Here is a 16,542-nt window from a genome sequence, read left to right as displayed (position 1 = left end):
TCTGACATACAGTATTATTGTAAAGTTGCTCTAGCTAAACTGTTAGCAAACATCTGCGTACTCCCACATCCGGCAGACACAGAGCAACAAGGGGCATCCCATTGTAGTTGTTTTTGTTGCATCTACTGACTTGTACCTACTTGACCTGTATTGTGATGTTCATCCATGAACTGAAATTGTATTCTGCTGGGTAAACTCATATATAATGAAAATTTAAACATGAATGTTTTTGTGTAATAAAATGAAGACAAAGTACGCTCTGTTTTCATTCTTGTACCTCTTCATTTATTGGTGCCCCAGTGCATTCAGGGACCTGAAGAAGCCACCAGCAGCTCCCACAGCAGGATAAACAGAGCTTTTTGCAGGAATAAAAATATATTAAACAGAACTTCAAGAGATAAAAACAGAGCATGTTGTTTGTGTTTTTTTTAACATCAAAGTGTCACTTGCCTCCCACATAAGCTGAGACACCAACTCAAAAAACACATTTCGGTCTCTTAGCTTATTTAAAATGCTTTAAATAACTCAAGGTTGTTTTATTACATATGAATATATAAACGAGAACTTGAATTCCCTCTGGATGCTTAAACACAGAAACCACATGCAGAGTGATTTTTACCAGGGCCTTGTTCTTTGAATGAGGACAACAACATTTGTAAAGCCTGGATGTTTCCGTTAGAATTCCACTAGGGCTATTGTCATAGCAACAAGTTGACCAAGACCTTTTGGACGGCTGCGGCTCAGTGGTAGAGCGGTCGCCTGCCAATCGGAAGGTTGGTGGTTCGATCTCTGGCCCTGCAGTCCCATGTCGAAGTGTCCTTGGGCGAACCCCGAGTTGCCCCCGATGCTGCGCCATCGGAGCGTAAATGTGTGTGAATGTTTATCTGATGAGCAGGTGGCACCTTGCACGGCAGCCTCGGCCACATTGTGTGAATGGTGAATGGTTCCTGAACTATGTAAAAGCGCTTTGAGTAGTCGTTAAGACTAGAAAAGCGCTATATAAAAACAGTCCATTTACATTTACCTTTTACATGTTTAAGATGAGGGCATGTACATTATTAGGATATAATTATGATCTCTTGGTGTCACCACACTCAATGGACTCCAAAACAAACAGGTAAATGATTTTAGGCAGCCAAGACACCCAAATGAGAAAGCCAGATTTTAACAGCAACTTCAAAGAGACTTTTTTTAGTTTGTGGGTGAATAAAACAACCTGAGAAACGTTCATTCAGTCAAGCCGTCATAACAAGCTGAGGGGAGGGAAAAACAGAGGGGCTTCATAGGAGGGATATTTATATTAGCATCTTATTAACAATCAAACTGCACTTCACTTAAAAACGTTTTCTATCTCGGTGAGTAATACAGATAATCATCCATACATTGAGACTATGAAGACGTTATAGAGATGAAAACATGCAGAGTGAGGAAGGAAAGGGAAGAGGATAGAATAAAAACAAATATATGAAATGGAAGAAGAGTTTAAGATGTGAAGAACAAATATAAGTTGACAAACGATGACAGAAATCTTCCACAAAAGGACAGAGAGAGACAGGGGGGTAGAGAAGTCAATTCTAGTTTTTTTTTAAGGTAACTTTTCTATTTATACTTTTTTTAAACCTTTTGTATTATTGTATTTGTGTTCAACAAATATAATTAATAAGATAGTAGCAGCAGCACGTGTTTTATTTTTTTGAATGTTAACATTTTTTTGGGCTCTGTTTTCCCGTTGCAGGGGATGATGGCAACTGACCTCAGGACAACTGAACAGCTGGGGGACACGCTGGGTCCTTTGCACTGTAACCAAAACCATCTTAACCACTGAAATCATCTGTATCACTGCTTTATTTGTATTATAAGATCAATATTTTCTTATTTTACTGTACGTTTCATTAAAAGCAGTGATGTAAAGAAGAATTTTCTCCATCAACTCTGATGGGCAACATTTCACGAGGAGCTGCCTTTTACATTGCTTTCTTATGCAAATGGTAACACTGAATAAAATCTCTCTTTCATTGTTGCCTATTGCTGAGGGAGTTGCCCATCACTGTTGCCAAAAGAACTGCCTAAATATCACAGATCAAAAAACTAAATATAGTTTAACTATTTTGAATTGAGGTGTTTAATTTAAAAGTGAACGATGATTCACTGTGAAGGTGGTTTTGGTAAACAGGTTTCTGTTTGGTCTCTAGGAGGCACTGACTGACTGCAGTGGCGGGCAGGGGGAAGAGCTGCCTTCCTGTCGTGACAACAGGACGCTGCAGACACCCAGACCTTCTCCTTCTCCTCCTCCACCTCCTCCTCCTCCTCCACCACCTCCACTTGTTGTTATTGCCCCCATCAAAGATGTTGGCCCCTCCTGGACAGCGGCGGAGGTGGTGACGTCTTCGTTGTAGAGGCGTTTGATGGCATCGTAGAAGTCATCCACCTCCATTTCATCCACCTGAATACACAGAAAGACTTATATTGTGACTCAGGTCTAGGGCTGCAACTATTATTTTCATTATCAGTCACTCTCCCGATTACTTTCATGTCTAATCAGTTAATCGTTTGAGAAAAATACCTGTCACGACTAACCACCAAATATTTACATTTGAGAAACTAGAACCAGCAATGCAACAAATTAATTAAACAATCGATTATCAGAGTCTTTGTCAATTCATTTACTGTCGATTGACTAATTTAATTGATTCTCAAGTAGGGCTGTTGGAACGAATTCCGAAATTCAAATATAATTCAAATATAAAAAATTAATACTATTCGAATGCTAAAATTACTATTCGAATATTGCTTTTTTATGAATTTTTGAAAAGTTTTATATGCAATCTTGCCTTTCTCGTCGCCTTGGCCTACCCGCATGTGAAAATTGAATGCTTTTGTTTAGTCTGATGAACAATAAAGTTTTTGAATCATATCACAATCGTACACGTTCCCTTAATACATACATCCACGCGGTATCATCATCACAATACTATCAAAAATGGCGGAGAGCGACCTGAGGGCACACCTGACGTTACACCCTGACAAGCTAGGCGATCTGTCCGAGGAATTGCCGCTAAAAACGGGCAAGAATTACTTTTTTTCTGCCTCTCTCCTCATCGCGGGGCTTACCAGCTGTCCGCCAGGCAATAACGGACAAACTAACACGGTTCAAATGTAAAGATATGAGACCGATCAACATGACGCAGGGTCTGGATTTAAATATTTTATTCACGAGCTTGAGCCAAGGTACATTAAAGTTGACAAATTAAAGTCATTCATTTTGTCCCCACAGCGATCACCTGTTTTCAAAAGTTTGTTTTGTAATGTTAGTAGTCCCTCTAGTGGACAGAATGTGTAACAACAACGACATGCTGATAGTGGCATTGGCGATCCATAAGCCTGTGTAATATCGTAAATATTAATAACAGGATGAATTTGAGCATTTAATATTCAAATATTATTTGAATATTAAATAAAATAACAAATGGAATTCGAATAGTATTATAGAGGAAGATTGACAGCCCTATTCTCAAGTCTCTACATTGTTTTGTTTTGTTTTTTTAAAGAAAAAGAGTGTTACCTTGCGCTTGGCGGATGCCTTGCAGCGCAGTGTGACCTTCTGCAGGTGGTTAAGATGGCGGAGGTGTTTGGGTGGAGAGAGTAGAACAGGGATGCTGCTGTTTGTGGAGGAGATGGTGCTCCAGGGCTGCTGGCTCCCCTCTTCCCCATCAGCAGGTGTCTGTAGCTGGGCAGGGATGGTGGTGACGAGGGCATGGTCCCTGGAAGACTCAGTGGTGGAGGTGATGATCCCTGGAAAGAAAAAGTTACAGAAATACTTTTAAATAATACAGATGAAGCCATCATAATTTTGCATGCCTCTGTGCTGGGGCCCAGGCAGGTCCGTGACTGGTTACCAAAGCAGATATAATAAATATACAAAACTTAAACTAGAGTCAGTAGACATTGTTACCCCAGCACACAGGCAGACCATGGGCAGCACCTTTCATTAGTCAATGCACATTTCCAATGTATGATTTATGTTAGGGCTGTGCAATTATTCAAATGTTTTAATCGTGATTACGATTTCGGCTCCTAACGATCACAAAACAGAGTAATCGAGAAAAACTATTATTTTGCACATTATGTAGTGTTTCTGGGCTCACAGTCATCCACTCTCCTCTCCCCTTTGAGGGTGAGCAACTGGAACAGTGACAGGACACAGGATGTCATCACTCGTGATATATCATGGAATGTAATTGTAAGATGTATGATGCTTTTTAGAAACGATTGCAATTTGATAATTTGACAGATTTAGCTCCTGTACGTCCACGAACTTAACATGTAGCGTCAGCAGTACAGTTGATTTTATCCAAACTGAAACATTTCCAATAACAGTTAACTCCAGAGCGTTGTGAAAAATGTAGTCGTTTAACCAGATGAATCACATTATATAAATATGTTAAAGAGTGTCTATGTGTTCCACGGTGGTTCCCAATTTATTTTCATGAATACAAATGTTTAAAAATAGTTTTTGATTCAACTCTGTAATGTTGACATTGGAAAATAGGGAGAACATTTTAATTGATGAGCCTGGTGTGCTCAAATGGCTCTGGGTGTGCAGTCATGCTGATTTGACCACTTTCTAAATGTCTAGTTGAACAATCAGATTGCCTGATCAGATCTAGTTGTTGTATAATGGGGTTTTTCATCCGGCAGCAGGTCTGCCAGCGGCCTCCCAGTCATAGCCATTACACTAACTAGAGCTGGTTTGCAAATGTTGTGTATCACAGGGAGGAAGATTCGCTAGGGATCGGAGATTGTTTGCTTTTGTCTGGCTCTCCGATTTGACCAATCACGCTTGCTTTAGATTGAGTTTAGGACCTCCTACCTCATTAACATATGGACACAGAAATACAGAAATAAATGTAGGTGAACAAAAATGTAGAAATAGACTTTTGTTTATGCCACACTTTTATTTAGTAATTTATGCATTTTTTTCTCTGTATTTATTTCAGTATATATCTATTTTATTTCCATATTTATTTATACATTTATTTATTTATTCATTGAGACTTAAGTCATGTTTTGTCCTCTATAACATATAACCAAGCTATATGCAATATGGAAATATTGTACGTGTTTATTTGCATATGGAGCGGGGAGATCCAATCAGTGGTCATTCAGGACGCATTTTGGGATACATTCTTCTGCCAGGTGGGAACACATATACCTAGGGCTGTCCACTTGGATCATCAGATTTTCATTTTTTAACTAGTCTTCAGTCCCAACAGATGCTGACTCAAGTGACATCAGTTGGAGACATTTACCAGACTTCACACAGCTCCCTCTGGAGCCAAAAAAGGCTTTATACAACTTTTTAATTTTGCAGTAGTACTCTCTAACACCTGTTAACAGACTTTGATGTGTAAAATGGGTGGAGTTCCCCTTTAAACATACCCAGTGTGCAGCAGGGGAGTGTGGGGTCCTGGTCTGGAGGCTGCAGGGTGGTTTGGCTCTGAAGGGGTTGGTAGATGTAGACAGTGTTTGGAGGCAGGGAAGATCTCAGTGTGGACAGACTACGAGCCACCAGCTCTCGACTCAGAATCAACTCAGAGCTGTCGATCTAAGAGAGAGGGAAGAGGAGGAAAGAAGGACAAAAGAGACGAACACAGAATAAACGAGATGAAGACAGCAACTAAGAAATATATATATATATATATATATATATATATATATCCTGCAGTGTTCATTACAGCCACAATATGAAAATGTCAAACAATATACTGATGATTTTATTATTCTTTGAGCCTTACCAGGGCCATGCTCTTCAAACGTGGCTAAGCATTGCTATCATGAAGTTCACCAGTTTAAATGTTCCTGTTAATTCTCATCTCACTACGTTTGTTATATTAAGATGAGGGTTAATTTGTATGAAAGTAAATCTGTTTCATCGGATTTTGAAATTAAAAAGCCATTGAATTTCTAGCACTGAATCAGAGGTGCAGTGATACGCGCTTCTCTGTGCTTCCGTTGGAGCAGTCGCCCACTCATAGTCCCATAACCACGGTGCCTGTCCCCCAACTCAGATCAGTTAAATCAAAGGTAAACAAAAGAGGAGCTATACTTAAGAACCTAATTGGAATTAAAACTATCACTGCAATGATAGAACAGAATAAGAAAATTAGATCTTCTAAAGCAGTACTAGTAAACGATTCGATATCAGATAATCAAATTGATCTATTCTGTCTTGCCGAAACATGGCTGTGCCATGAAGAATATGTTAGTCTAAAAAAATCCACTCCACCCAGTCATATTAATACTCAAATTCCACGAGGCTCTGGCCGAGGAGGGGGAGTTGCAGCCATCTTTGATTCAAGCCTGTTAATTAATCCTAAACCTAAACTAAATTACAACTCGTTTGAAAGCCTTGTTCTTAATCTTCAACATCCAACATGGAAAACATTAAAGCCAATTATATTTGTTGTTGTTTACCGAGCTCCAGGTCCATATTCTGAATTTTTATCATGTGTAATCCTTAAATCAGACAAAGTACTTATTGTAGGTGATTTTAATATCCATGTGGATGCTGACAACGATAGCCTTAGTTGCTTTCAACTCACTACTAGATTCAATTGGTTTTAGTCAGAGTGTGCATAAGGCCACTCACTGTTTTAACCACACCCTCGACCTTGTGCTTGTATATGGCATCGAAATTGAAGATTTAATAGTATTTCCGCAGAATCCTATTATCAGACCATTCTTTAATAACTTTCAAATTCTTACTACCCGACTATACGAAATTATATAAAAGCTTCTACACTAGATGCCTATCGGACATTACATTACATGTCATTTAGCTGACGCTTTTATCCAAAGCGACTTACAATCGCTATATATCAGAGGTCGCACACCTCTGGAGCAACTAGGGGTTAAGTGTCTCGCTCAGGGACACATTTGTTGATGTATCGCAGTGGGAATCGAACCCGGATCTCCAACACCAAAGGCATGTGTCATATCCACTGCGCCATCACCACCCAGTGCTATAGCTAAATTTAAGGAACATATTCCAACAGCATTTAATTCAATGCCGTGCATTAATATAACAGAGGACTCTTATGTTAACTTTAGTCCCTCCCAAATTGATAATTTTGTAGACGGTGCTACGGCCTCGCTACGGACGACTTTAGACTCTGTTGCTCCTCTCAAACAGAAGATGATGAAGCAAAGGAAACTAGCACCTTGGTATAACTCCCAAACTCGCAAATTAAAACAAACCTCGCGAAAAACTTGAAAGTAAATGGCGTTCCACCAATCCAGAAGAATCTCGTTTAGATTGGCAAGACAGTCTGAAAACATATAGGAAGGCCCTCAGAAATGCCAGATCAGCCTATTACTCATCACTAATAGAAGAAAATAAGAACAACCCAAGGTTTCTTTTCAGCACTGTAGCCAGGCTGACAGAGAGTCACAGCTATATTGAGCCATCTATTCCTATAGCTCTGAGTAATGACAACTTTATGAGCTTCTTTAATGATACAATTATAACAATTAGAGATAAAATTCATCACCTTTTGCCCTCAACTTCTAATGGTTCACCTTTAAACGCAGGACCGCTAGAAAGATCGACAAGACCTGACATATACTTGGACTGCTTTTATCCTATAGACCTTCAACAATTAATATTAAAAGGTTTCTTCAGCTAAGCCATCTACCTGTCTCTTAGACCCCATCCCAACAAGGCTACTTAAAGAAGCATAACCCATGGTTAACACTTCATTACTAGATATGATCAATATGTCTTTATTAACAGGTATTTATTTATTTACTGCAGTCATTTAAAGTAGCTGTGATAAAACCTCTTCTGAAAAAAAACACCCTCGATCCTGAGGTCTATAGCCAACTATAGACCTATATCTAATCTTCCCTTTCTCTCCAAGATCCTTGGGATGGTAGTCGCTAATCAGTTATGTGACTTTTCTACATAGCAATAGTTTATATTATATATTTTTAACGACCTTCTAACTGCTTCAGACAAAGGACTTGTCTCTGTACTTGTCTTACTAGATCTTAGTGCTGAATTCGAACATTTAGTTGGCATTAAAGGAATCGCACTAAGCTGATTTAAGTCCTATTTATCTGATCGATCTCAATTTGTTAATGTTAACGATGAATCCTCCAGGCACGCTAAAGTTAGCCATGGCATTCCACAAGGCTCAGTGCTTGGACCAATTCTATTCACCTTATATATGCTTCCTCTAGGCAATATTATTAGGAAACACTCAATTAACTTTCACTGTTATGCGGATTAGGGCTGCACAATTAATCAAATTGTAATCACAATCACGATTTTGGCTTCCCACGATCAAATTCACGTGATCGAGCGATATTTAAAATGCTTCATTCCAACGCTCTGTATCAAAGTTTTTTTTCTTTTCCAAAGCTCCAAAACCACTCTCTGATCACGTGCCTCCATGAGCCAATCAGAGTTGTTCCCTGCACCGCGCAGCTTAGTTTAGATGTAAACTGATGTAGTTACTGTTGTACATCCCGCTGTTGGAATCCTCTACAGTGAAATACAGTCACACTACACCGTTTAGCTGTCAGCATTTTAGCCGTGTTTAATCCAGTTACTACTGTAGCTAATGGTAGCCTAACGTTACCTGCTGTGTAACTTGTTATTAGTGTTTACTAGCGGGACATGCAGCGATGTTTCTGTTGCCTCTAACGTCTGTTTTGGAGCAGCAGACATTTAAGTGGCACCGTAATCCGCGTTGCTATTTCATCCGGTAGATACCGGGCACCGGTGCCCTACTGGCACCGGATTTTAACATGCGCCGTTAAAGTGAACAGAAAATTGCGTTGCCTGTATCTTTTCACAGCAAATGCGCATGTTTGGAAAGCGGTCGCACAACAGCTGAAATGGCATACTCCTTCATAGTATCCTTCAACAAAGGAGGAATGTAGCACAATATCGATGTATTGGCAGGAATGTAGCACAATATGGATGTGAAAGCAGTTATAATTAGCCTATGTGACAATAAAATTAGTTTTGGTTAAAATCAACAAATAATCGTGATAATCGTGATCAATATATTGATCAAAATAATCGTGATTATCATTTTGGCCATAATCGTGCAGCCCTAATGTGGATGACACCCAATTATACCTATCAATTAAGCCAGATGAAACCAGTCAATTAGCTGCAGTGCCCTGCTACACCCTTTAACGCCCTGCAGTGCCCTGTACGCCATGAACTACTACAACTACTATTTGTAGTCATAGTTCCATTATCTTTATTGTGACTATTATTGCCACTGTTCATCACACCCACAACCGGCACCGTCAGCCACCGCCTACCAACAGCCTGGGTCTGTCCGAGGTTTCTCCCTAAAAGGGAGTTTTTCTTTGCCATTGTTGCACTAAATGCTTGCTCTTGGGGGGAAATTACTGGAATTGTTGGGTCTTTGCAAATTATAGAGTGTGGTCTAGACCTTCTCTATCTGTAAAGTGTCTTGAGATAACTCTTGTTATGATTTGATACTATAAATAAAACTGAATTGAATATTTATGCATTGAAATTATGTATCTGAATTTTTTGCCTCTGAATTTTACTTTAATTCAGAATCAAAAATTCAACGTAAAAAATTTCAATATACCAAATTCAGATGCAAAATACAACAACTAATATATTTTCAACTTGCTCAAATTCAACAGGTCAAATTCAGCTGCAAACATAATGCTTAAAATTCAGTGTTAACATCCGGGAACCCAAGGAAAAGCAATCGATTATAGAATCTAGATCGGTAGTGTGCCATAGTAGCTGCAGCCAACAACTGGAAACTTTTTACAATTTTGTCTGCTATTTCATCACTCAATTCACTTTTGAGACTTTTTTATGTGAGAAATCAACTGCGTAGAGTTTGAATATGGGCAGTTTTACAAAAACTGATGGCGAATTGCACATTTGCTCTGATGTTGTCGGACTTGAGAAGCTCCAGTCTGACGTGACAGCCAGCTGGTGGCTGCCGGGATCACTCGCTCGCCGGCCAGCCAGTAATAGTCACAGACCCCGCTGTCAGCTGGAGGTCTCTCAACAGACTCAAGGACGAGAGGCGTTTATTTCCTCAATCGTTTGTTTGAATAACAAAACACAATTATCCATTATAAGATAAACGGCAACCTGTGGTTATCTGTCTTTTGGAGTTAAAAAGCTTCACAAACAATTGCGGGAGTAATGTTAACAAGCTGTATGTGAAAATTAGTTGTTGAAAATTTGTAGAGTAATATTAGATTAGAGTAAAATTCAGAAGCAAAAAAATCAGATACATAATTTCAATGCATAAATATTCAATGCTAGAAATTCAATGGCTAAATTCAGAGGCAAAAAATTCTGATACATAATTTCAATCCTTAAATATTCAGTGCTAGAAATTCAATGGCTTTTTAATTTCAAAATCCGATGAAACAGATTTACTTCCATAGATTTGTTCACCTTGGATGAAGGTATCTAAACAAAAATAACAGTTGTCTTATTTTAAAATAAAGGCAACATGAATAAAGAATAGAAACCACAATCACTCATCTGGCTCACTGTTGATCACATGGTTGTATAACTCAGCCTATAAAATGAAACCAACAAAAGGTACATTTTACTGTAGAATTGCATAACAAATATGCAGCAAACTGAGTTCATTATTCGATTTTACTTATAGAATTTATTTTGCCTATAATTGCCTAAGTTGCCTATAATTTACCTCTGTAGCATGGCAACATTATTAGTTGTTACATGTTGCTCTGGACATAGAGATTGACACCGTTATTAGGCCTTATTGTGTGAGTCAAAATATTGAATGACCACATTCATTTTAAAGTACTGTTCATTAAGTTATTTACAACAAAGCATATAAACAAAGACAGTAAACTATGAGGAACAAAAATAATAGACCTGAAAAGGACACCGATTTAATTTATGTGTATTTTTAAAGATGTCCTACAAGTAATGTTTAATGCCCTGACGAGGTGTCCATTGTCAGGTATTTATGGACGACAAACAGGCGTGAAACTGTCCGACACGCCCTCAAAGGGCATTAATTAACTCGCTTATACCATTCCCATCCCATAAGGTTCTTATGCAATGCAAACGTTGTTCACTGCTCCAGTCAATAGGACGGACCTTAGATATGACTTTCCACGCTTAGTGACACACTTAATGATACGCCATTTGTACTGTCAGCCGTACCCTGTAGTAGAGAGTTGAACAGCGAAAGGGATGTGAAACAAAAGTCAGTTCACAGGGACAGTGTAAAGTGTAACTTAATTATTTTCTTTTAATGTAGTACTTTCATTCGGTGATCTGATTGGCCACAACTTGAACCTATTAATAAAAGTCAGAGTACACAGAGGCTGTGATGTCATACATCAGCTTCTGTGAGGACAGCTGATGACAAACCCCTGTTCACAGCCAAAGTGGGGACAGGGAACAGTTTAACGCTGGCACCGCTAGACCTTTCAGGGGTACTATAACTGCCAAGTCGTCCAAGAGCGTCTGTCCTATGCTTTTGTTATCGCTGATAGGCCATCCGCCCTCTCCATCTCTATAGCCCTGCATTAGCCTCTATAGCAGCAAGGACACACGCAGCCCCCCACACACTATTTACAGCCAGATAGCTTATCTAACAGCTCAAATCCACACAAACTGGTGTACTCTTAGCGTGGTGTACAGCAAAATGTACTTTTTTTAGAAAAAAGTATTTTCACGCTGTAATAGTCTGGTCATTTGCACAGTGTGTCGTTCCGTGAGGTGAGAGATTAGTGAGCCGGATGTTATCAGACCGAATGGACCATATTCTGATAGTGAAAAGAGTCATTTCGTGGGGTTTGTGACACTGACATTTTTTTAATCCTCGGGCGATCTCTAGCTCACCCAGTCTGCCGCACGAAGGCTGAGTCCTTGACAGAGGCCCGGGTTCGAATCCGACCCGCGGCCCTTTGCTGCATGTCATCCCTTCTCTCTCTCCCCTTTCCTGTCTTCAAGCTATCCTGTCGATGTAAAGGCCATAAAAAGCCCAAAACACAATCTTTAAAAAAAATAAAATAAAAATGTATCCACCGATTTACAGTGCCTGTAAGTCTAACATCCTGAGCTAATACGACCAGTGCACATATTATATCCATATTATGTCCACTCTGTAAAGTGTCCTTAGGTTTCGTGTAAGGCGCTTTGTAAATATAAGTTATTATTATTATTATTATTATTATTATTATTAGACCTGCCGATACAGATTTTAGCCGATTCCAATTTCATTTTTTCTAACCACTTTACAGCACACACAAACATTTATTTTCTATCTTTTCTTTAAAAAGGTCCAATATGTAATATATTTACTGTAATAAATCCAAAAATGACCCCAATATGTCATCAGATATTAAGGAAACATGCTAAGTTGAAATACTATCTTTTCTGACAACAATGCTAATGCCAGTATTTTCTCCCATTGAAATTTCCGTTCCGTGACGGAATTTCTGTTTGTGTTTTGGCCTGTGTGTTGTTATCAACTGCCCAGTTTGACAGCCAGGCCGGGTTGCCAGATATAGGTCTGTAAAAACGCCCCCCGGTGTGCAATGTTATGGAAGAACCATTTCCTTCTTTTCACATCCAATATCCAACTAAAATAATTTGATATATTTAGCAAACTAAACTTCTTTATGTATGAAAACAGTGAAAATAGGTAACGGCAATAAAATAATATATAAATAATAAATAAAAATAAATAATAATAAATATAGCCTTGCAGTATAAAGATATTTTTCAAAACACGAACACACAGTCACAGCTTCAACAGTAACAGTTCCTGAAAACAGTGTGTAGTTCCTTTTTTAGAAAGTTTGCTTTATTTGTCATTGTGCATAAATATGAACAATAGTGTTGCTGTTAACGGGCTTATCTGCTAACGTTAGCTACCCAGTTACCTTGGAACAATCCAGCAAATAGACGGTACCCTAGGGTGCCATTACCTGAAACAGATGATTTAATGTCATTTTACACACAGTTTAGCAACAAAACTAAATGCTGAGCGAAGTTTACTACGTTTTTAATGTTGGTTTTGAGCAGTATGCATCCCCACTAACTTGGAAAACGTTTTAAACAGTAACGTTAATACAGCGTGTCGGTAGCCGGACATGCCAGACTCACATCAAGATGTTGGGTCTGGGAACTCACCATTGATTGGCAGGGCTCAATCCGAGGGGCGGGATAAATGGTTGTCTTTCAAATTCCCTCTGCACGCAATAGGATAGCGCTACAACCAACCAGAGGAACGAAGAAGGTATCCAGTCGGCAAAACTCCGAACACAGCTTCCTTTTTTAAGAATGACTTCAGTGAAAGTCAAGAAAAGCTTAACTCCAAGTCTACAGATTTGAAAGACCGCTGTTTGCCAGCAGCAGCAGCCATCGTTCATGTTTTCAAGTAGCAGGGAATTGACGCGGAACCGTCGTAACTCTGCCATCATTATGTTAAAGCAGCCATATTATGCTCATTTTCAGGTTCATAATTGTATTTTAAGGTTGTACCAGAATAGGTTTACATGGTTTATTTTTTTAAAAACACCATATTTTTGTTGTACTGCACCGCTCTCTCTCACTGCTGCAGATCCTCTTTTCACCTGGTCTCTGTTTTAGCTACAGAGTGAGACCTCTTTTCTTGTTCTTCTTCTGTACTATCTTTGATTGCACTGCACATGCATGTAGATCATGTCAGCTAGCTAGCTCCATAGACAGTAAAAGAAAGGCTGTTTCAACAACTTCGGTCAGTTACAAGGCAGGATTAGCTGGGAGACTTCTAAATGAGGGCGCACATGTAAGTAGTTCTTTTGTAGATTATGGTGACCTTGTGTGTGTTGTAGCAGTGCTTTGCTATTGAGAACGAGGTAGCATGCTAGCGTTAGCATGCTAGCATTAGTGTTAGCATGCTAACGCTAACGCTACGAGCTAATGGTTGCGGTTAGCCTGCTCGTTTCGGCTTGTGACGTCACAAGCCGTGCCGATTTTGAACAGCTCACCCAGAGACTGAAGACAGGACACATTCAGAAACCGTATCTCACTCTAAACAGCATGGATGGATTTTTTTCAAAGTTTGTATGTGTGTGGAAGCACCAGAGACACAACATAACACCCCAAATCCCAGAAAAAGTGTTTTTTTCATAATATGGGCACTTTAAGCCCACCCACCGACTCTATACACAATGTGATTGGCCCGGCTGGAGTTTGGCTTTTCCAGCTCGCAAGCCAATGGAGAGTTGCTAGACCCCCTGGCTGCAAATTACATTTGCTCCCGATAGGGTGCGTCTAGATTTCTAGGCTAGCGTGTCAGAGGAATACAGCGTCTCTTGCAGCGGGGAGTCAGAGGCAGAGGGACCGCAGCATTTGCTAATGTTAGCTTCTTGTCTCACCTGGGGTCTGATAAACAGTAAATTCATCAAAGTCAGTGTGCCCAACGCTATTTTCCGATAAACTGTAGCTGTCATATTTCACGACTTACGACTTTATGACATTTCATAAACAGCTGATGGAGCGGTGGTGCGCTGCTGCTACATGCATATAGCAGAAACCCTGCGTGTGCACGTGTGATGCTGATGTTGCGCGATGTTAATCATGCGGCACCCGAGTGCATTTGAACGGCATAAAATCGGCATATGTCAGACTGACTGGCCGGTCGCCGGTCATGGCCAATCACGTGAAAATCGGCCAATTCCGGTCACCAGCCGGTCAATCGGTACATCTCTAATTATTATTATTGTGAACTTTTGCACATGATCTGATCAAGATTTTTGCACATCCTACACAAAACCGTATGGTCTTCTTATCTAATTCTATAACGGTTACATTTTACATATTTGTGATTGTAATATTTCTATTCTTTATTTTTGTTCCTAACTGTTGGAGTACTTTGCTTTATTGTTTATTTACCTTTAATATGTTTGGGCATACCAAACACCAAGGCAAATTCCTTATAAGTGAAAACTTACTTTGGCGATAAATCTTATTCTGATTCTGAAGCGAGTCGGTCTGATACCTGTGCCTTCCTCAGCAGGTCAATGGTAAGAGCCAGCCAGTCAGGACAGCAGTTCTCCAGCTCCAGGGTGATTAGGGCCAAGGCCAGCATGGATCCTCTGAGCTACAGAAACACATAAGGGACAAACGTGTTCAGTGTTCAGGCAGGTGACAAATCCAGATGTACAAAAACCTGAGCCTCAGAGGGTGACTTCCCCCTGTGTTGTGTTCGAAAACAGAACATGCTTAGATTTACCAGTGTTACATAAATACAGAGGAGCAGAGATATCTATCTAAAGTGAGAGTATGTGTGTTTCAACCTGTATGAGTGTGTGGTCGGCCAGACAGTTGTAGAGTCGCCATGTGAGCAGAGTGAGGTGCTGAGAGCGGTTCAGTCCCAACATAGAGTTCAAAAACCCAGAACGACATGACAGCACCATCGCATGAAACTATAGAAGAGAAGGAGGAGTTAATCAGAGAGAAAAAAAAGAAAAGATAATCAGCATTACAAGTCTTGCTGGCTAGGAAAGAATTTAGGTTCATGTAAATGAAGTACATTTAAGAAGTAAATAATGTTTTGTTCCATTATTTATTTTACATTATACAGTACTTAATGTTGTTATGATGATGGCTCTATGACAGATGACACTAGGGGGTGAACTGTTGAGTGCTGTTTAACATCTGCAGATGGTAGGAACTGGATTTGTATTAATTTATTAAAACATCACATGAAGAGAGACAGACATACGATGTGCAGGAAGTCCAGTGCTGTGGCGGTGTGCAGATCCCACTTCAGTTTGTCCAGGATGATCCTCTCCATCCTCAGGATCTCTGATGGAAAACAGCCACAGCTGCTGGAGGCAGCCATCTCTTTCAGGGAGGGCACACGCTGACACACACACACACACACACACACACACACACACACACACACACACACACACACACACACACACACACACACACACACACACACACACACACACACACACACACACACACACACACACACACACAATATCAATCCATGTCGCACCACCAGCTCGGTCCGCTCGACAGGTATCCTAGCATGCTTTGTGCAACGAATTTAGTTTACTAATTTTCACTTCCCATACATTATAAATGACTGCGAATTTTGTCGCCAGTCAGGTCGTGTGCAGTGGGCAGGTCCCGTTAAGGCGTGTTCACACCAAGGCTTTTTGCGGCAGCGTGATTACATACAAAGTTTATGCACAGATGCGAATACACGCGTGATGCTGTGTGGAAAGCCGATCAGTGTTTAAATCCTCCTGCTGTCCTGACGTCGCTGAATCAGAAATGGAGGAGTAAAATATTGTAGCCATCTGTGGGAACCCAGAGCTCTATAGTACCTCATATTTGTACAGAGACTTGACGAAAAGGGGAGCTTTCTTGGGGAAAAGTAAGTGAGGTAGTAGGCCTATCCTGTAAGTTCTGAAATTATGTGTCTGTTGTGTCGATAGTCCTGATTGATCTGAACTTCATTCAGAAAA

At 39.9% G+C, this 16,542-nt stretch overlaps 1 protein-coding gene across 1 annotated transcript in view; it reads right to left on the bottom strand.

The window, feature by feature from the left end:
- Positions 1-262: 262 nt before the first annotated feature.
- Positions 263-16,542, bottom strand: part of ccni (cyclin I) — a 29,560-nt gene continuing 13,280 nt past the window's right edge. Inside the window, exons 5-11 of the mRNA XM_031277577.2 lie at positions 15,780-15,920; positions 15,352-15,480; positions 15,054-15,155; positions 5,440-5,605; positions 3,563-3,792; positions 1,025-2,443; positions 263-722 (exon numbers count right to left, since the gene is read on the bottom strand). Coding sequence (XP_031133437.1) covers positions 2,189-2,443; positions 3,563-3,792; positions 5,440-5,605; positions 15,054-15,155; positions 15,352-15,480; positions 15,780-15,920 — 1,023 coding nt within the window. The 3' untranslated portion in view covers positions 263-722; positions 1,025-2,188. The remainder of the gene's footprint in view (positions 723-1,024; positions 2,444-3,562; positions 3,793-5,439; positions 5,606-15,053; positions 15,156-15,351; positions 15,481-15,779; positions 15,921-16,542) is intronic.

Source organism: Sander lucioperca, chromosome 14 (genome assembly GCF_008315115.2).
Source record: "Sander lucioperca isolate FBNREF2018 chromosome 14, SLUC_FBN_1.2, whole genome shotgun sequence".
Taxonomy (NCBI): Eukaryota; Metazoa; Chordata; class Actinopteri; order Perciformes; family Percidae; genus Sander; species Sander lucioperca.
Note: the sequence above shows the minus strand (reverse complement) of the source record. Positions and strands in the feature narration are given on the sequence as shown.